This window comes from Myripristis murdjan, chromosome 12 (genome assembly GCF_902150065.1).
Source record: "Myripristis murdjan chromosome 12, fMyrMur1.1, whole genome shotgun sequence".
Taxonomy (NCBI): domain Eukaryota; kingdom Metazoa; phylum Chordata; class Actinopteri; order Holocentriformes; family Holocentridae; genus Myripristis; species Myripristis murdjan.
This window is the reverse complement of record NC_043991.1, coordinates 31,545,326-31,567,601: the sequence shown is the minus strand read 5'-3', so window position 1 is coordinate 31,567,601 and position 22,276 is coordinate 31,545,326. Positions and strand designations below refer to the sequence as shown.

The 22,276-nt window shown below is 39.9% G+C and overlaps 1 protein-coding gene and 1 long non-coding RNA gene across 3 annotated transcripts in view; one reads left to right on the top strand and one right to left on the bottom strand.

The window, feature by feature from the left end:
* The window catches only part of LOC115368980 (uncharacterized), a 16,140-nt gene extending 5,764 nt beyond the window's left edge, over nucleotides 1-10,376 (bottom strand). Inside the window, exon 1 of the long non-coding RNA XR_003929093.1 lies at nucleotides 10,326-10,376. This is a non-coding gene — a long non-coding RNA (uncharacterized LOC115368980). The remainder of the gene's footprint in view (nucleotides 1-10,325) is intronic.
* rnf34b (ring finger protein 34b) lies at nucleotides 2,971-22,276 on the top strand. 2 transcript variants are annotated; one of them, XM_030065456.1, is made up of 8 exons: nucleotides 2,971-3,089; nucleotides 8,604-8,822; nucleotides 11,188-11,667; nucleotides 14,845-14,907; nucleotides 15,055-15,256; nucleotides 15,371-15,400; nucleotides 17,952-17,993; nucleotides 19,368-22,276. In XM_030065456.1, exons 1-8 carry the CDS (start codon nucleotides 3,084-3,086, stop codon nucleotides 19,550-19,552), a joined length of 1,227 nt encoding a protein of 408 aa, XP_029921316.1. In that variant the 5' UTR covers nucleotides 2,971-3,083; the 3' UTR covers nucleotides 19,553-22,276. The 2 variants fall into 2 exon arrangements, with proteins under 2 accessions (XP_029921316.1, XP_029921318.1); XM_030065458.1 differs by lacking the exon at nucleotides 17,952-17,993.

Sequence of the window (22,276 nt, the reverse complement as noted above, 5' to 3'; positions counted from 1 at the left end):
ACAGAGAGAAGTGTAGAAAACCCCCGATACTGTCCCTGCATATTGGCTGCACCATCTGTGGAGTTGCCTACACATGTGCCAATATCAATATTAAGCTCCAGGAGAACCTTTTTCAGGAGCTCTGCAAAATGTTGCCGTGTAGATGACTCACAGTCCACCATAGCAATCAATCTTTCATGAATGACATTGGTTACATATCTTAGGATGATGGAGCACTGGTCTTTGCTGCTGATATCTTGTGTGGTGTCAATTTTCAGTCCAAATTGACACCACACAAGATATCAGCAGCAAAGACCAGTGCTTCATCAGTTGGCTGATGACATCCACAACTTTATTGAATGTGTCTTTTGACAGCAGTGTAACTAGAGACCTTCTACCTTTTGCACCAGTTTCATGCTGCTTCTTGCTGTTTTCTATGCAAGTGTTAACATGCTGTTGTAGGCAAGTGTCATATCTTCTCAAAAGTAGAATCAACTCTAAGACATTGCCATGATTAACAGCAATGTTTTCTAGGCTGTAAGCTGCCTCCTCTTTATCTCCCCTGTAGCTAAGGCCACATTTGCCGATAATTTTAATAACATCCACTATGCGCTCCATCACCTGACGTTTCTGTTTCACTTGCTCAGCACGCAATGACATTTGGTTGCCAGCCAACAGGCTTTTCACATCTGCCTTTTGTACATTCAGAAAGTAAGCATCTGCACTATCTCTGTGTGTCTTACTTTTTTTGTGTTCCACTATTCTTTGGTGAATGTGTTTCCAGTCTTTCATGCCTCCCTTTATGAAAGGGCCATCACTAACCACAGGTGCAAATGCCAGACAAACAGAACAGTACAGAGACTGATTTTTTTCACAGTAAGTGAGCCACTTGCGGTTGGTTCCATCTTTGCTATTGAAAACTTTTGGTATAGCAATATTAGTGGTTTGATGAGGATGATAAGAAAAAAATGTATGTATATCCTGTGACTGAGGTCGAGCAAAGTAATCAAAACTAGCAACAGACTCATCTTCATCTGTCTCATTCCTAACTTGTTGTTCAGGGTTCTGCTGCTGAGCTGCTGCCTTTGTAATCAGTCCCTGAGTAGACGCTGCTCTCCCTTTCACACTTCCTCCAGTTTCCCTAGACTTGCCTGCACCTGTATCAACATAAAAAATAATAATCTGTAAGGCTTTAGCACATTTGATATGGAAAACACATTTTGACTTAACCAATTAACATATTTTCAATGCCAAAATATGCAGGCTTATTTCATATTACTTTCATCCTACTCCCTTTCAATTGTGGGCTTTGTGTATTTACTATCTTACTTTTAATGATAAAAAAAAGATAGCGGGTCACTACTATCGTTTGGGCATACAAAGTGGTTATATTCAAGTGGCCCTTTATTTGTTAAAATTCAGAAACTGTAAGGATTACATGCATCCTGGTTGTGGGCATTGTATTTTTGTTGTTGTTGTTGTTTTTTTGTTTGTTTGTTTGTTTGTTTTTTGTTTGTTTGTTTTGTTTTTTTGCTTTGTGTTGTTTTGTGTTTTTTTTTGGTTTGAACATGCATTGGCTGGCCAAATATTTATCAGAAGAAAAACATTTACCATTCACTATGCGAGTCCCATCATGATATCATAAATCAACACAGAAAAACATTTACTATTCACCATACTTGAATATCTGAAACACAGTCAGTAAATGTTAATCTCAATCTAAAAAAAAAGAAAGAAAAAAAAAGAAATGTTGCTTCAAAGATTTTGCTTTTGAAATGAACATCTTCCAAATAAAAGTAGGATAATAAATGAAACTGAAGCTGAAAACTATGCACCTACACATGCCTTTATATTTGGGTTACTTTTTTTCTTAGGCTGTTATATGGATAAAGATTTAGTTCTTCTCTCAAATGTCAAGAGAAGGAATTTTAAATGTCTCTTCCTGGGTGAACATGCTTCTAGTCTCTAGCCTTTGTAGGGTAAATTGGATCCTTTATGACATTTTGCCTCATCCATGAGAGTCAGAGATAGAACCATCAGAGTTTAATTGCTTTTTCATCCAGTTAATTTTACGATTCCTTTAGAACAGTTTAACTGCAATCAGTTTGCACCAAAGAATCCACATGCTATGATACTGCAACACAACTTTCATGTACAGATAAGATGGAAAATTTGTAAGGACACATAAATATTTCATTCCTCTAAAACTGTTGGCCTGGGCCCCCTTGCTATTGTTTAAAGTGGTGATGTGAGAGGAAATGAACAAATAGTGGATGGAATGAAAATGGAGCCATTAAAGCGACTCATGTAACAATAATACTGCATTTGACGATAAACAGACTTCCTGTTCTTGTAATATCTTTTGAAGTGTTTTTACTGTAAAGCATACATTAACATTGTACAATAGTCTAACTGGGTTATAACTGAATCTTTATGGCGTGGGAGCTCTATCTGGTGCCCCCTAAGGGCGAACAGTGGGTACTCGTGATGCAATAAGTAAACTACTGTAATCTCCCAGACTGCAGCTTCACACACATGCACACACACACACACGTTGGTAAATAAGAATGCAACCTGATTTTCATCAGGCTGCCGTTGTTTTTAAGGGATCTAAGCTGTGAAAAAATAAGCTTTTCACAACATGTTTTTTATTTTATTTATTTATTTATTTATTTTTTAACAACTAAATGAATTTTGTACTCGATATTTTGTGATAAAAACTGTTATAAACTTTTGACGTGCCATAGCTGGAACAGTGGACTTGGTACCCAGTAGGTTACAAGCCCTGGTGAAAACGAGCTAATGAAAGAGAACAAACCAATGCCATCAAAATAGCATAATGTCCCTGTCAGGCCGGGACATGCGTGTTTACGCAGAGCACTGAACGCCCACTATCTTGAGATGTTAGAGAGGATTGGCTGCTAAAGATAACAGCTCGTCTATCCGCTCTGTGATTGGCTAGGCTTCTCTTATCCATTACGTTATGCTTACTCCACATACACAGGGAGCTGAAGAGAGGGAATACGTAATGGTTTGATTCCCCGTGCCCTTGCAATGGTCGTCATTCTGACATTACTTGGCGATTTCCTCCACCGGGAGTTGCAATGAAGGTATGCTTATTCATCTGGAATACACGGAGGATGTGAGGTGATGTGACTGCTCGGTTCATTAACGGTGCCGTTAGATTGCAACTTGCGTAGCATCACCAGGATGTGGGGAATACCACCATTCTAATGTGCATTGGATTGTTGCAGTCAGCTGTGATTAAATGATGGAAATACGCCTATATCACGGATATGCCTATTTTATTATATAATGGAGCTTTGTGTGCTCCTCAGGATTAATTGAGCTGTCTGCTAGCGAATACTTTTTTAGGCTTATGAAATGAACGGTATTTCGATGTTTCCTCCTGGCGACAGGGTTAGCCTGTTTCCTGCGTCGCTTGCTGTGACTTGAGCTAATTACAGAGCTGCCTTTAACCTCAGTGTACTGGTCGCTTCACGAGCAGTGCACTATAGCCAATGGTGCGATGCCCATTCATCGTCAGACTTTAATCCGCTCTAATGAGATAGAGGCTGCAGTCAGTGAGCGCCAGGATTTTTCAGATCTGTCTCCTCTAGATCAGGATCACACGCCTACAGGTCCGCCGATGTCAAGATGTGGTGGCCCAGTTCACCTCTGTGGCCCGAACACCACGCAGGGAAGGTGAAATACTGTCTGACATCTGCAGCTCAGAGCTTGATGATAACTGTGATGAAGATGATGATGTCATTTTAGCTCTGGTGTTTAGTTGTGGTGGCAGGAGGCTATTCATTCTAATCATCCCCACCACTGTTCTCATCATAGTCAGTGTTCCAGAGGTTTGTGAGGAAAAAAAACAACTGGCATCACCTCTAATGTTACTGTAGTATTGTGTATTATCAGGCATCTGGCAATGTCAATGAAATAATATGTGCAGCTGTGACTTAAAGAGGATAGTCCTAATTTAGAAAACATTTGAACAATCTTACTCGTGTGTTGTGCAAAATAAGGGTGCTGTGTTGTATTTAAAGTTCATCTTCCTGTGGCACATCATCACTGTGTCCCAGAGAGATGGTTTTATTTTATTGACTAATCTGGGTTTAAATTGAAAAGCAGCTTTTCTGCTTATGAGGAATGGATAGAGTCAGCTGAATTGCACGACCACACATCACAAAATAGGAATGGCAGTATGCGTGATCAGTCCCATTTTTATCAAAGATAGATATTTATCCTTTATATCAAGATGCATGGTTAATTTTGTATATTTCTCTCAGTTTTGCTGTAATATTCAAAATAATGCTGCCATTCCTCCATCCCAACAGTGAATAAGTGTGTAGGTGTAATGCCTCAGTAGCAAGTAGGCTATTCACAAATTAGTGCTGGAATTATGTGATGTAATATGTGTAATTGCAGCTGTTTATGAATGTGAATTTGTCAGTGGGTTATGCTGCTAAATGTTTTGTTATCTAGTCTCAGTTGTCAGTTCACTCCAACTCATGGGTCGTTAGTACTGTAGATACAAATGTGTTCTGCCTATCTCTTAAAACCCTAAAGAAGGCTCTGTCCAAAATGTTGGTCAATAAATAAAGCTAAGAAAATGAGTTGGAATGTTCTGCATTCAAAATTTGTATTGCTGTAACCAAAAAAAAAAAAAAAACAGAATCGCAATCCAAATCACTGGTCTTGATCAGCCATCATTTTCCACCTCTTGAGTACAGTGTGTAAACCTGTTATGTTGTGAACATATTTTATTTCACAGTTTTCTCAGTAGCATTCTTTTCCTGCTGTATAGGATTTTTCCATCTGCACGCATCGGATCTTTCAGTGATGCAAGACACTGAATGAACACCTTTTTTTGTTTGTTTGTTTGTTTTTCTAATAATCTTACTTTCCAGTCTCAAGTTGGAGGAAGTCTTGAACAATCAGACTGTTGAATGCTCACTGTGTGGTCTCTCCACTTTATGCCAGGGAACAATAGGAGAAAAATTCAGGAGCCAAAGAGGAGAACACAAAATGGGAGGGAAAAGTGAAGGGAAGTGAGTGGTTGAATAATGTGTGATAGTGCAGAGCAAAGAGATGTTGTGTTTTTTCATGGGGAGTCTCCAAGAGGATCGTAGCAGTCTTTATGCCATTCTTATGCCATTGACTCATTTATATATTCATGCATGGCTATGCCTTACTTGTAAATGCAGAATCACAGCACTTCAAAATATTGTGGCATTCAGCGAGCAGAGCCTTGTTTTATCTGGGCCTTTTTGGCATTATTTTTTATGAATTCATTTGGTCTTACAGGAGAATCAAGAGTCAAATGGAAAGCACTTGTGAAAAAGCACTGATTTCAGCAGTAAATATGATCAGTAGAGTCATACAGCCCTGACAAACTAATGATAAACGTTAGTCACCTGAAGTCAATCAAACGGTGTTGGGTGGGTGACCAAGAGACACAGAAAACATTCATAACACATTTGAGTGATTGTTGTTAGTGGCGCCTAGAGCAGGAATCAAATGAGGTGTTTTGCTTCTCAGAATGGGTACTGATCAGAAATAGAGCCTTGGCCCATTTTGGATTTTAACTCGTATGATGGCACATGTTTGTATAATGCAATTTTTGAGATGAGAAGAAAACCCCACAGATTTTAAGAATAAGAATAAGAATCCTTTATTGTCACTGTTAACATTGTCGTCAACATTACTGTGAAAATTGGTTTAGCAGCTCTACAGGCGAAAGCAGACATTATATAAATAAAAACAGTGTAATAACAATATATACAGTAATAACTATGTACAGCAGAATGTCAGTAATAACAGTATGTACAGTAGGGTATCAATATATACAGTGTAAAAAATAGATATAATAAATACTGGTTATTAATGATGGTAATTATGAAGATAATGATGATAATTATGAAGATAATGATGATAATTATGAAGTCACATCACAGTACAGTATGTCCACCTGTGACCTGACATACACTATGTCCCTCTTGTGATCACTTCCTTATCTAGTCTTCAAGATCCAATGGCAATGCGAGGTGTGATTGGCACTCCCCCCTGTAGAGTTTACAGTATGTTAATTGAGATGACAGGAATGTTTTGCCACTGGTGTGATGCTAGATAGAGCTGACTTCATGGCAAAACTGCCATTACTCATACTGGTGAATCTAGCAGAAAAGGGGAGAGAAATTTCCTTCTGAGTGACTGGATTCCCACATTTTTTATAATTTATTTATTTATCCTTCATTTTCCTAGGGTAGCTGCTCTTTTCCTACAGTTTCCTGTTCCACATTCACAGTTTCTAACACTCACGTACTGTAGTTTTGAGACTATAAATAATACACATTTAAGTATATGCAAACTTCAATATCAAAATAGTATGAAAGAAAAAGAGCATGTAAAGCCAGCTTTACACTTAATGCCACAGGTGACTAATTCATGTTGTCCATGTGACGTTTTTATTGTACAGCAGTTTTGTAATACACATATAAAGGGGAATACTGTGTGGAACTGAGCTGCTTCTGGCCAAGTTAACTGAAGACATTTTCGAAATAATCACATAGCACCGAAAAAGAAATGGGAGCTGCTACATGCAAACTTACATTTTTATTATGATTATGGGCGCTTTGCATGAAATGCGAAGAACACAGCTTTGGCAGTTATCTTACAAGCAGCAAAGGCTATGTATTTCAAGTGTCTTCTTCTTATCCGCTATGCCTGCCTAAGGAAGAGAAGACTTAAGTTTCAGGAGTTTCAAGAGAGTTTATTGTCATTGTCAGCAATGAAATTGCAATTGCCTGCCATGTCAATAAATCAATCAATAAAAGATCATAGTCTAAAAGCGATGCAACATCAGTAAATAAAAATCCTTTACAAATAGAGCGCATATTTATTTTTTATGCTTATAGGCGTTCACTATAAGAATATAGTGAGCGCCTATAATAACGAAATTTGCCTATGAAGCAGTTCCCATCGATTTTACTTTGTTATTTGTGGGGCTACTTAGCTTGACTGAATGTCTAAAAAATCATCTAAAATATGAATTCACAAATCATGAATAGACATTCAGTTTGCTGAATGAATTCATAATATGAACAGCCGGGGCAAAACTTATTATCTTAACAGCACCAAGATATTATCATAAATATGACTTGGACAGCAGCCTGCATACAAATCAAACTTGACACAGCAAACATTGCAATGCAAAATAATCAAACAAACAAATGAGTGAGAACTGATCATTAGCTCTGACAAGTCAACTGACTGTTTTTCTGCTCAGCATTATGGCTTGCTGACTGCATCAGGGGAAGACCTTCTTCCTCTCAGTGTGACTTCACATATAGTGCTTAGCTCCTAGATTACATAACCTAGTGGCAAAGCAGATGGGTGAGGTGGGATCACAGGCTTTTGTGGTTAGAGCAGCACAATGCCTTATGAAGAGATGTAGCCTGTGCTCGAGAAATCTGTTGTGTCCTGCAGTGAGCCGCCCAGAGCTTACAGTATCCTCATGTCAGCTATTGATTCTCTAGACCCTCAAACAGAAGACATATTCTCTTCCTTGTCCTCCCCCTCCCTTCTCCTCTCATCAGTATGCTCCAAGGAGCTGCGGCTCCGATCACGCCATCTTTGCTCCCTGTCTCTGGCCAGTCTTAAGGTCAACAAACAGGCCATGTGAGATCTTCTGGGCAGGCACACGTTTTACTTTACTGGTTGAGTGCATTGGCTTCAGTTAGTTTGCACTCTTACCAGGTCATACATAGGCTGCAAACATAATATCACCCTTGCAATTCTTCCATTTTCCCATCCTTTGTTCTGTAGTTCTGCATATTGTATTGGTTTTATTACATTGTTGTCATGAAGGAATGCCATGGCATTACTGTAAATAATGAACTTTTTACGTCACCTGCCTTTTTTGACTAAATCATTGATAGAAGCTTTTAGATACTACTTATTTCTAAATTCAGATACATGGAAAGCACTCTCACTAATGTGCTGTACAAATTCCTTCCTTCTCTCTCTCATTCTCTCTGAGCCTTTCTCACTAACAAGAATGAAAATGAGTATCCTATTATGTCAGAGGACAGCAGTTTGAATCAACTTGGTGTCATCATAGATTCCCAAATGATTTTTCCAACAGTTTTTACACAGGAATAATCCAGGATCTGAAAGAATATGTATGGAAGTTGCATCTGATGGGTATACTTATGCTGGCAAATTTTGTGAATAATGTATAATGTGCGTAATGAAGACAGATTTTCTATCAATGATGATGTCAAAGCGAGTTTCTATCAGTGATGTCAAAGCTGATTCACTAATTAACAATAGGGGTGGGACAAAATATTGAAATAAGGATACATCCTGGTACTTACTCTTGTAATACATTATCAATACACACATTTGCTCAGATGCACATTTGAGCTCCCACGAGGCATGTGTGTTCCTGGTCTTTAGGTATTTTATGTATCATGTATCGTTATCATAGGTAAAATTTTGTGATGTTATTGTATCAGTGGTTACCCAGTGATTCCCCTAATTAGCAATCAGAACTTGTTCAGAAGTGTTTAAATCTCTTTCACTTGGTTTTATTGTTTGTGTATGTGTCTCTGTAGGCAGGGGCCTCGTCCATGTGGGCGTCATGCTGCGGGCTGCTGAACGAGGTGATGGGCACGGGCACGGTGCGGGCGCAGCAGCCAGGGTTCGGAGCAGGGGCAGGGCCTTTCCGCTTTGCCCCCAGCGCTGGGTACTCTACCTACCCCCCCACCAGCTCAGGGAGTGCCGGACAGTTATGTAAGGCCTGCGGTCTGGCCTTTTCTGTCTTCAGACGCAAGGTATGGATGACACTGATGTATTGTAAGGTTATAGCACCAACATGTTTCAGCAGTTTGCCTTCATCAGGGTGTCATATCGTGACATTTTATATGGAGAGAAATATGAAACATTCATTTATTTAATGTTGGTGCATTAAAAAAATCTCCACTTTAACAAATAACTTAATTCAATTAAGCATTAAAATCTTGTTTTTCTTCAAATAAGTGAAAAAAATCTGCCAGTGGGATGAGATAATCCTGCTCGTCTCCAGTGCTGTTTCACTTGTTTATTGAATTTTCTGGGAACAAGTATAAATATGCTGAAACAAAGCAGAATATGGCAGATCAGCCCATCAGCATCAAGAAAATGACACTTGATTAAGGACTTGAAGAATAAATATAAAGAATTTTACATGCAAGCAAGCCAGCAAAGTAACAGAATAGCAAGCATAACCGGGCAAGCAGTCAAGTAATCAGACTGAAATGCTAGACAACATACAGCCTTCAGACAAACACATGGGTGACATGACAGAAGAACAAAAAAAGTCAATGATATACATTAAATGGTACAAAAATCCAAAAAGCAAAATTTCGGGGGAATTCTATGTTCCCAATGAAGTGTTTGGTCTAGTGAAAGAGCAGATGAAGCCATATGACAAACTGTGATGGCAGCGGGAAAAGTTGTTTTCAATTGAGACAGATTTCTGTAAATCTGGAAGGAAGGCATGAAATATGAAACACAACGACACACTTCCTAATTCTGGCCCTTCCAGGGTCCCTTGACAAGTCGACATGCCACAGTTTAATGGCACAGCCTATCTGAGCGTCTGGCAGCAGGACATACTGAGCCACTGCTGAAAGCCCTGGAGTGCCCGCTGCTCTCCCAGCTCACGGCTTCACATAGCTCTATCTATATCTATATCCACACACTAGTTGCTGTTCGAATCGCAGGTTGAATCCCTGGATACTCACATTTGTGTGCCAGCATGATATTTTCGCAGCCAAAGAGGAGGCACCAAGGGATTAACGCAAATGATTGAAGAAAGTATCTGTTGCTATGCAAATGTGCTTTTGTTATCCAGAGCGAATTTGCACACGAGTGATAAGACAACATTTTCTGCCACATACAACCTTCTTTCCTGCCCATTCAAACTGTCAGTCTACTGATCTGTGATAAGCCTGTAAAATGTCAGACACCACCAGTGGTTCCAGATAGTACGTTTACTCTTTCCTTCGCGCTTTCTAAGAAAAAAAAAAATAATGAAGCTCACAGGTAATGGACCTTCGTTATACTGGTGCTGATGGATCATTTTACTGCATGCTAAAGCAATGCTAGTCTTGTTGCCACAAGTGGCAGCCCATAATATCTGAGTAGTGCAAGCTTTTGGTGCAGTTTGCACAAAACCAGACAGGCCCTAACTAGTAGTTAAGCATCAGAAGTAACACTGAAGGGAAATGTGTTGTCAGAAAGCATGTATTAAAAGGATACTTAAGCTATAATGCATCATTTTTTGTATCAAGTACTCACCATTTGCTGCCTTCATTCCCTGACAAAGAAAGCTTTACTTGCAAGCCTTCATGGAAGACTCTTGACAGACTCATGTCTGATCCAGTGGGAAAAACTGGATCCATAATTTTATGTGCTTTTACAACAGTAAAATGCTATCAAAAGTTACGTTTAAAAAGCTCACACTCACCATGCAGTATAATCTAAGTCTCCAGTATCCAACTACATGCTCATACAGCTATACTTCTCAAATACATGTATTTTCACCCAAATCTTGAAGCAAAGACCACTCCTGCAAAACGCTCTCATGCACAGTCATGAAGTGTGCATGCAAAAGCACGTTTCACTGGATGAGCAGTTTGGATGGACGTGCTCATGCATGTCTGTATATGGCATGATGAGTGTGTGCTTTTTATGCAGAACTTTTGACTGCATTTTGCTGTTGTAAAATCATAAAATTACATACTTTTTTCCACCTTGGATCAGAGATGCCTAGTGCTTTTGGAATATGAGTTTACCATGAAGGTTTGCGAGTAAAACTTTCTCGGTCAGCAGCATAGCACATGGTAAGTACTTGATCGAAAAATTACAAATGATCTGTGAAGTATCCCTTTAAGGGCTGTTGAAAGTAGTGGCATTAAACAATGATACTGAAAATGAAATGCCTCTAATGAGGGTTCATGTCAGGGGGTGTTGCTTTGTTTCCTATAAACCAAGGGCCTGTAAAGCCCTTTGAAACAGTAAACAGTGATTAAGGGCCCTAAAGAAACTTGGTCTTGATCAATGGGTAAGACTGGCTGCTAGAATCCAATATAAACTGAATGGCTGACACCGTGATCCCACTTCAGCCTGTCTGTCTGTCTCTGCTCTCCCCAACAGCACATCTGCTGTGATTGTAAGAAGAGTTTCTGTGCCCTGTGCTCAGTGCTACAGGAGAACCTGCGCTGTTGCACCACCTGCCACCTGCTACGTGGCACAGCCTTCCAGAGGCCACGGCTCATGCAGCTCCGCGTAAAAGACCTGCGCCAGTACCTGCTGCTGCGCAACATCCCAACAGACACTTGCAGAGAGAAAGAGGACCTGGTCGACCTGGTGCTCTGTCATCAGGGGGCAGGGGAGACCCCAAGACCCTTGATGGAGGAGGAGGAGGAAGAGGAAGAGGACGATGAGGAGGCACATGAGGAGGAGGAGGAGGAGGAAGAAGAGGGAGGAGCTGACACAGACAGTCTGCACTCACCTCCCCACTCGCTGCACACCTCCCCCCACTCTGCTACACGTTCGGCCTCTGAACAGTCGGCCCTGTCTGCCTCTCAGGGAGATGTGCTCAGCCGGAGTGACAGCTCAGGGACAACCAGCCAGGTGTGGCAGCTTCTACACAGAAAACACACAACTGCTATCTACTGCATACTAGGGCTGGGAGAGTATGCTTAGCTCCTGACACCATACTGTCACAATACTTGGGCCAATTCAATATGTTTTGCAGTTTGATATTACCATTTATTTTTAATTATCCTCCAGTTTGTGGTTGTAAAGTTTCCTGAAGCTGTGATTATACTAGAGGTCACAATAGGTCATTTTATACAGTGATGTCAATTTTCAAAGTATGGTCTCACTACATTTTGGGCGCTAACGGGGCCGGTGTGGCTCAGGAGGTAGAGCGGTCGTGCGATAATGGGAGGGTTCCCGGTTCGATCCCGAAGTGTGAAGATACTGAACCCCTCACCGCTCTTATTGGACAGCTTGGCACCTTGCATGGTAGCTTCTGCCACCAGTGTGTGAATGCGAAGCCAACACTGTAAAGCACTTTTAGTGGTCAGTAGACTAGAAAAGCACATAGAAATTCAGTCTGTTTACCACACATGAATCAAATGTGGCTATCTGAACCGACAGCAGTCTCAGCTTTCCAGTCAAACCCAACTGATGCAGCTCCAAGACTGTTTAGGCCCCAGTCTGCACAAACACACCATTTTACAACAGGCCACAAGAACACATGTGGACTGCAGGGTTTGTGACCCAAACTGCATGGGATTAACTTCAGATGGGTGTGTCTGCAAAGTGGAGACTCAATTTGCCAGTTTATCCTTCACCAAAATTTAGCCAAACTTTTTTTCTGACCTCCACTGCATACATGGTCACAGCACCAGGTTCACAGCATTATATGTTCTATGGCCACATACAAACATACCGTATTTCCCCAATTCATCGCCGGGCCGCAAATAGCCACCTGGTTCTTTTAAACGCCTGGGGTCTGCACCCATTTTGTATATTAAACGCCCACCCGAATAACCACCGGGGCGATTATTTGCATCATAATGAGGTAACCCAAAATAAGGCTATTCACCTTATTTTTGCAGAAGTAAACAGTTAGCCACACAATAACTGTGCGGCACTTCCGTTTTCTGTCAAAATAAGAGCGCTAGCTAACGTTAGAAAAAAGGGTGTACCATAATCTTAAATTGCCCGACTGTAAATATGTTGGACAGTAACTGTGATCACAATAATGGCCTGGTGCAAAAATAAATAAAGGCCTGCAGTGAATAGCCACCTGGTTCTTTTAAACACCTGGGGTTCAAGTTGATTTTGTGTATTAAACGCCCGGGCGATTAATTGGGGAAATATGGTACATGCACATGATCTCACTCAAACACATCTGCCTCTCCACTCATTTCCATACGCCTTGCGTTTTTGCCATCCGTCCTCTTCTGTCCAGCATAGTTAATTTCAGCGGTGCTGTTATCAATATGACAGCTATCTGTAAGGTGACGTCCTCCTTTCAGCGTCCTAACTAGCAGTGGGCCTCTCCTGCATGTGTTCAAATGCTTCATTTAAATCAGTAGTAGAGCCTTATATTCTTTTTTGCTGTCTTTGTTTTTTCTGGTGTTGTTTTGCATTTTTTGCACTAACTTGGTCTGGAACTTTGTTCAAACGTTTTACGACTAATTGTCTGCTACATTTCTGTAGATTCATTTTTACTTTCTTCCACATGGAAAAAACGAAGTGCTATAGTGTCGGTCTCACATCCACGTGACAGCTGTAAAGGGATGCATTTGCTGTGTGTACACAGCTCTCAGGCCAACCAGTGACAGGGCTAAAGTCCTTTGCCTTTTTTAGGTCTCTTAGGCTGAGTCTGTTATGTAACACACAAACAGGTTGATAACTCCCCCCGGCATCACAGCTGCAACCAAACACAGAGAAACACAACATTCCTGCTCTCATCTATCTCATCGGGTTTCCAATCGAGTTTATTTCTGAGTTTATTTATAAAAGGTCTAAAGGCACAAATAACCAAAGTGAAGCCCAAAATGTGGACATAAATAAATTACGTTAATACAAAAATCCATTTTACAAGTTTACAATACAATTTTGCCAATTTTCTGTGAGGTAAAGAAAGCTAAATAGTTTCAAATAAAGAGCAAAAGACCGAAGAGCAAACTCCTTGGTTCACTTGCCAGTGTCTGATGGACATCCAGATTTTACCAGACACTTATTTTACCACTTTCATTGTAAATTACATTTACAATGGGCATTTTTTGTGACCATTGTGTGACTTGTTGTCCTTAAATGCTTGTGAAAGCTTTTAATCACAAGAAATCTGACATTGATCTAGAATCACTGATCTGGTTTATCTATCATATTAATATATTAATATTGTTCTCTAGTCATTTTTTGAAAGTCGGTAGGTTTCAGGTTATTTATTTTTTCAGATTATTTCTCACTAATTTTCAGGACATTTTTGATTTTTTGGATTTTTTTTTTTGGCTAATGTTTCAATATTTTTTAAAACAATAATTTGTTAATTGCCCTGTTCCCTATGCTTTTTGGAAAAAATCAATTTGCTCTCGTTTCAAAGTGTTAAAATTGCTTCCAGTTTGAAGTTTTTGTCCCTATCACAAATTAATTTAACGGCCCCTTATCTGAGACGTAAATTTGGCAAAGTGAACACTACATCGTCATGTTTTGCTCTTTTCCTCCCTCACCATTTTGCCATCTTAAATAATCTTTTCTTAGATGTCTCTACTTGTTTTTGTTTACTGTGTTTGTAGCTTCAGCAGGCCTTTTCACGCCAGCCCTGTGTTGCCACAGAACTGCATGCATTATCATTTAACCCACCATCATGTCTGCTGGACTAAAAAATCTACCCTCCACTGCAAAGGTTTACCTTGCAGGTGGCAGGTGCTAATTTACCACGCTGGTCTTAACTTGTAAAACGCTGTAACAAGGAGGTTTGTTGTTGCTTAGATTGTTAATGTTTCGACCCGTGGAATTGAGAAACCATGTATGACAAATCAAGTCATGTTTTTTGAGATTCAGTTGTGTCACCGATACTGATTAACACAAAACTTAGTGTTGTTTTTATTTGTATTATTTCTTTTATTGGTATTAGTTATAAAGTTGAAGCTGTAAGTTGAGTGAATGGGTAAATTATTAAAGTAAAGATGACCTATCTTATTAACCTCAATGAAGAGCGAAACACCAGTTAGGAAATTTTAACTGACATGAATTATCTTCAGTGTGTTGTTTTCCATTCAATCTCAGGAGCATGGGGATACTCCAACAGTGTCGCTGTTGAACCTGGAGCCCACTGAAAATATCATAGAGGTGAGAAATGTCCTTGTTACATCGACCCAACAGAATTTATACTGCAAGTGTTAAGTGTCAAGCTTATTTTGTGCCAAGAGGCTTTCAAGAAATCCAGCACTGCTGTTGAGCTTGTCACCATCGCTTCAATTTCTGTGTGGCCTGCAGGTCAGCCCAGCAACACAGAGGAGGATCAGGGCCTCCCTCTCTGATCTGGACAATGAAGAGGCTATAGAAAACCTCTCTGTCCGCCAGCTCAAAGAGATTCTTGCCAGGAATTTTGTCAATTACTCTGGCTGCTGTGAGAAATGGGAGCTGTTGGAACGAGTGCATCGCCTATACAGAGAAAATGAGCAGAACAGGAAATCTAGTAAGTAACCGGAAATATTGCTGTTGTTTCTGTGACTTCCTGCAGCCCTTTGTAATTCAAAAGTGCGGGACATTATGTAGAAGAGTAACACTTAATTTTTTTTTTTCGTTCTAGTGGAAAATGTGAGCAACAGCATAACTGCAGGTAATTATTCTTGTTTGATTATACTATCATTTTGCCTTGGTGAGATACAGTGCATTGAGAAAGTATTCAGACCCCCTTTACTTTTTCACTTTTGTTATGTTGCAGCCTGATGCTACAATCATTTAAAATTTTTCTCTCATTAATCCACACTCAGTACCGCATAATGACAGAGTGAAAACAGAATTTTAGAAATCGTTGCAAATTTATTAAAAAGGAAAAACTCACATTGACATAAGTATACAGACCCTTTGCAACAACACTTGAAATTTAGCTCAATTTAGCTCCCATTTCTTTTGATCATTGCTGATATGTTTCTACACCTTGATTAGAGTCCACTTGTGGTAAATTAAATAGATTGGACATGATTTGGAAAGGCACACACCTCTCTAGCCTCACAGCTGACAATGCATATCAGAGCAAAAATCAAGACATGAGGTCAAAGGAACTGCCTGCAGAGCTCAGAGAAGGCCCATATCTGGAGAAGGCTACACTGAAGGTTCCCAAGAGCACAGTGGCCTCCATAATTCTCAAATGGGAGAGGTTTGGCAAAACCAGAACTCTTCCAAGAGCTGGTTGCCCAGCCAAACTGAACAATGGTGGGAGAAGGGCCTTAGGTTAAAGGTTACCAAGAACCCAATGGTCACTGTGACTGAGCTCCAGAGATCCTGTGTGGAGATGGGACAAAGTTCCAGAAGGACAACCATCACTGTGGCCTCCACTGATCTGGGCTTTATAGCAGAGTGGCTCTCCTCAGTGCAAAACACATGAAAGCCCACTTGGAGTTTGCAAAAAAGCACCTGAAGGACTCTCAGACTGTGAGCAACAAGATTCTCTGGTCTGATGAAACCAAGATTGAACTGTTTGGCCTCAATGCCAAACATTATGTGTGGAGGAAACCAGGCAGCGCTCATCACCTGCCCAGTACCATCCCAAGAGTGAAGCATGGTGGTGGCAGCATCATGCTGTGGGGCAGTTCTTCAGCAGCAGGGACTGGGAGACTGGTCAGGGTTGAGGGAAAGCTGAATGGAGCAAAGTACAGAGATATCCTCAATGAAAACCTGTTTCACAGACCTCAGGACTTCAGACTGGGCCGAAGGTTCACCTTCCAACATCACAATGACCCTAAGCACATAGAAGACAACACAGGAGTGGCTTAGGGACAACTCTGTCAATGTCCTAGAGCCCAGCCAGAGCCCTGACTTGAACCCTATCCAACATCTCTGGAGAGACCTGAAAATGGCTGTCCACCGACGGTCCCCATTCAAGCTGACCAAGCTTGAGAGGATTTGCAAAGAAGAATGACAGAAAATCCCCCAATCCAGGTGTGCAAAGCTTGTTGCTTCATACCAGGGATGGGCATTTTCAGTGATTTCAATATTCGAGTACTTGAATTACATTATGAACGAGTAATCGGTTACTCACGAATTATATATTTTACCGTAAAAATAAATACGGGAGGTCCGTACTTAACATTGGTTCTGCTAGTGTTTACACGGACCTCCCCGATATGGCCTGTTGTTTACTAACTAGCAGCAGGTTTATGGCTGTCAGAGAACATTCTTACATCATACTTAACCATTTATGTGAATAAACAGCCTACACTAAATAATAAACAGCCAAGTGCAATTCAAATGCATTTATTGAACAACCGCAACAGGTCCTTCAATCACGCTGTTGCAACATTCAGTTGCCAAATGTCACAGAGGTATGGACTTCAGTTCTGTGTTCCTTTAGCATGTAACTCTAAATCAACAGCCTAAATCATAGCAGACTAATCTCCTCCGCCCTGGTATCATCACATTGGTGTGTGTTAACAGGGCTAGCAAAAGATGTGGAGGAGGCTGCTTGTTAGCTGTCTCCACTGTTTTCTCCTTGTGCTTTAAGTGCACGTGGTTAAGCATCAAGCTCGTAGTTCTGTGATATATAAATTTAACGCCACATATCTTGCACTGCATGTTATCCAAACCAACACACTGCGCAGGTGCACGCATAGTAAGACGTTACTCGTCCACAACAAGTACTCGAGTACTCGAGTAATCATACCCACCCCTATATCATACCCAAAAAGAGCCGAGGCTGTAATTTCTGCCAAAGGTGCTTCAACTAAGTATCAAGTAAAGGGTCTGAATACTTATGTCAATGTGATATTTCAGTTTTTTCTTTTTAATAAATTTACAAAAATGTCTACAATTCTGTTTTCACGTTGTTATTATGGGTTACTGAGTGTAGATTAATGGGAGAAAAAAATAATTTAAACTATTGTAGCATCAGGCTGCAACATAACAGAAGTGAAAAAGTGAAGGGGGTCTGAATACTTTCTGAATGCACTGTATATGACCTTGTCTTTTACACATGCATTTATATTTATATGCATGTTCAAATGAATAAATGTTAATATACAAATAAAGTTTGCTACTTGTCATAATGTGGTCCAGTAGCATGTAATACATAAGAACCATGTGGTTGCAATACTAATTTTGTTATCTTCCTTGTACTTAAGACTAATAACATATTTTTGTTTATTACCGCCTATTTTCATATGTAAAACAAGTGGTAGCATATCCTCCACGTCTCTGCAACAGTGGAGTCGGAGGTAAGATGTTTTTATGCAAAGGCATGTGCCATCTCCTCTGCATAGGTACACTGCTCATGCAGTTATCAGACACATGATGCGTTTCATCACCAGTAAAGGCATGTTGCAGCCAATTTACCCACTTGATCCTTCATATCATCATTCTCTCTTGCCTGTTTCAGTTACTTTCTGTCACTGATATCCCTTTTTCAGTGTTTACCACCCTGGTTCATCCTAAATATCCTCTCATTGATGTGTGTCTCCAAGAGCTTTTACCTCTTTAGGACCCCCATCGTTATTTTAGTAGTATTGTATTTCTATCAGGTGTAATCACATTTGCAAGCAAGTGTCCCAGAGACACTGTTGCTAATATAAAAAGCTAGCTCACTTAATATACTAATTGCAGATCTGGAGGGATACCAGACATGCTGCAGCCTTACTGGCTTTTTCCACAGTGCAAGACATGGGCATCATTAGCCAGAATCAGATCAGTCAGTCAATCAGTCATTTATCAGATACTGAACCTCTATATTAGAGGTGCACAAACAGATTGATTTGCGGTACTAAAGAAAATATTTTCATTGTTTTTTGCTGTTCTTTTCTTTGGTTTATTGAACAGAATCTAATTAAGAAAAAAGTGACAAATTAATCAATTCTCAGAAACATATAGCCTAAGTTATGAAATTTTGCTCCACTTCACTGTTTTATTTAAAGGAATATTCCAGTGGTTTTGGCAAAACCGCCTTTTTTCCGTTTTCTCCAGACTGAGACACGATGTTGGATTGGTATCCAACATTGTGGATCACCTCTGTATGTCCAGAGGATCAGTTCCTATGGGTAGCATTTCCTGTTCGCTTAGCATAAAGACTTGAAGTCTATTGGAGTAATTAGCCTGACTCTGTCAAAGTAAAAAAATAAACCTTACAACAACTTCAAAGCTGCCTTATTTCATCAAACATCTTGTCTCAGTCTGGGGAAGCACATTCCCCTCATTATGTGCATGCTTCACCTTCTCTCATTTGGCACTACTGATTCTGTTAAGAGTAGTCTGTGGAGGTTCTCAGTTATCCAGGTCATGGTTATACACACAGAGTTGGACAAGTCCAGTGGCCCTCGATTCAACTCTTTGTGAATCTGTTAAGACTAATAAACATTTGACTAGTTTAACAGTGTAACTGGCCAGTCACTGATTTGTTCACTGATTGAAAGCATGCATTTTATGGTTTAACAGCCCCATGAGTTGAAGCTGCACACCTGGTTAGGCACCATGGGACTGTACAACATCTATACTTGTTCAATACGACATCACTGGCCTCTCTGGCCCACAGTCTTAACAGGGACAAGACAGAGACACTGCAACTGGAAAATAACTTAATAACATGATTTCATCCACAGATGGTGTAAGAGCTCAGCTGGCCTCCGATGACAACCTGTGTCGTATCTGTATGGATGCTGTCATTGACTGTGTCTTGCTGGAATGTGGTCACATGGTAACCTGTACCAAATGTGGAAAGAGGATGAGCGAGTGCCCCATCTGCAGGCAGTATGTGGTGCGGGCTGTGCACGTCTTCAAGTCTTAAAACTCTGTGTGCATGTTGGAGCTGCCTCAGGCATGCACATGCTCAAACCTTGAGTTAACAGTAAGAATGAACGGGCTGTGCATGTCCCCCAGGGCCTAACGAGGCAGCGGGCATGTGCATCCCCCTGTCTTTATGCCTAGCTCGGGCCTCGAAGCCAGACCGTTGCCTATGGCCTACCACAGTTTGTTTTCCCCAACTAACTCTTGCTCCAGCCCCCCCAGCCCCCCAGCCCCCCAGCCCACCCCCCCGGACTCTCAGCTGCACTGGGACACACTCTTTCTTTTGTCTCTCATAACCACAGCCAAACCCCAACACCACTTGCTACTCTGTTTTCCAATCCTTTCCAGTGTTTCTTTCTTTTAATTTAGTTTATATATTGCTGATTTACAAGCAGGGAGAGAAAAGAAGGGGTTAAGTGGTGACCACTGCTCTTTGTGGTGAAGAAGCTGCAGTGGAGTGATGAAAGAGACACTATCCCAGGGGTCAGTGTCGACATGGTTTACACATTCATGCCACGACACACCATGTATGTCCGTCAGTGTTCTTTAGGATGTGCAATATCAGAAAAAACTATACTTCTGTGTGTATGAGGAACTGTCTTTTCATTTATCAGAATAGCGCTAACAGAGTACTTGCACCGTGTCATCTTGTCTTACACACTGCAGGGTATAAGGTGCCAAACTCCATGCCTTCAGTCAGTTGTATTTGGTAAGGTTTCACAAAATATGCATCTCATAACCAGCAAGGGTGATAGTTTACTTGATTTTTTTCAAAGGAACAATAGAAATTAAGTGTTTACATTTAAACCTTTTAACACCCTCACTGTGCAGTCTGATCTGATCATTATTTTGTTGCCCTCTCATCTAAAAATACATGCAGAAATGTAAGGTCATATTGAGAGAGACCATTTATGCAGGTCTGCTGAAGTAACCTACAGTATACCATCATTGTATATCTGTACATCATTTCCATGTCAGATTTTTTCCCTATACATTCTTGATTTTAAATAACTTAAACCAAGCAATTTCTTTCTATTCCCAAAGTCTACAAAGTGTCTTGTTTGCTTGTGTTGTTCATTTATGGTGTTGAAACATATACAGTAGGTTATCAGGTGCTACTTCCTCTGTTCTGAGCTTAATATCAGCATATACCTTTTTGTGATGTTGTTGAGATGTCCTTTATATCCAGTCTACTATGAGAGGGAGATGAAGCAGATTTCCAAACCTGATTTACTTTGACCTGTTTATGCAAATGAAACACTTGTTTTCCTGTCATAAGGTCCAGTTTACTCAAATGTCACTAAAATAATATGTATGCCTGCGGTATGTTAACATAGACAAAACAGCTGATCACTGTTAAGTGAGTCTTATAGATAGCTTATATTGTTCTTTACTGATAACTTGTTATTATTAAATGTATATTTTTCCATTTATTTGGGAGATTGAATTTCTTTAAAATTCTAATTAGTGTGGAGGTGAAATCTGCCATTTTTCAGAATGTATATCCACTGGATTTGGTCAGATGCATTTCTCACTCTCCAGTAAGAAAAAAAAAAAATCCTCTGATCATGTCACATCTCACAATTAAAGCTGAGTCATGATCTTGCTTTCTAGCATTTTTGTCCTAGTCTGCTTGAGATCCAAAACTGGCATTGACACTTGCACTGTAACAAACACTGTCACTCTGTAAGCCTGTTTGTTGATGCTGCTGTTTCTCAAAGATGTCATTCATGGGCAGCTGTATCAGAGTAGGGGGATATCACGAGCACTCATAATCCTGAATCTTTATATTTTGGAATGTTGAACCTTTTTATTTTGGTAAACAAGAGAAAATTATTTATTAGATTCAATAAAATGCAGTACTTTAAACCAGTAAGTAAAACCCTGCTCTTCTTTCTGCAGTGAGTGATATTGAGCATTCAGTTTAATCTTAAGCTATCAATATTGGTTGGCAGTGGCTGGCACATGGTAAATTTCCCCTTATAACTACCGACATGAAAAATATGAAAACTATTGTTAAATATTTGTTTACCAACTCATATATATATATAAAATTACATCATTAGGCATGAAAATTATTGAGTTGTGTTGTACTGACTCTTAGATTTTGTATTTTAGATTTTGTATTGGTATCTGATTTTTTTCACCAAATTGTTGTATTAGTGCCTAAAACTGTCATATGGTGTGACATGAAAGTTATTGTATATCAAATGAAAATGGAGTATAGTTTTCTTGAGTAAATCATTTTATCACAATTCTTTATCCTGCATTTCCTGGTTCAAATCCACTGAATTTTGTATTATTTTTCTAAATTATCATGCAAAATAAGGCATCTATCCTAAATCTTTCACTATATTTTAGATAAATTCTGACAAACTGTTGTAAATCTAAACAAAATGCCTGTGACTCTTGCTAATATTGTTTTCCATGTGTTCCACTGAGATTTTTAGGATTCATCACTAACAAAGCCTTTTTATTGTCATAGTTTTCAGTGTCACACCAAATGACATTGTGTCACACCACAGGATGAACTGCACCACACCACTATTTGTCAATGCAAAACTGCGTATTTTTCAGTTCAAGAAAAATCACACAAAATGTGGAACATTGTGCCACTAAACATTGTACAGCAAATAATTACTGATAACAAATTTAAATTTTCAGTTTTAATTTCAACTGATTTCATTTATTACAACTGTAAATGAGTAAATGTGTTAAAAAGCAA

Excerpts from the sequence above, each read along its gene's own strand:
- rnf34b (XM_030065456.1), top strand. Across the intron at positions 14,908-15,054 it reads CCACTGAAAATATCATAGAG|GTCAGCCCAGCAACACAGAG; the intron begins GTGAGAAATGTC and ends TGTGGCCTGCAG. Across the intron at positions 15,401-17,951 it reads GAGCAACAGCATAACTGCAG|TGGTAGCATATCCTCCACGT; the intron begins GTAATTATTCTT and ends ATGTAAAACAAG.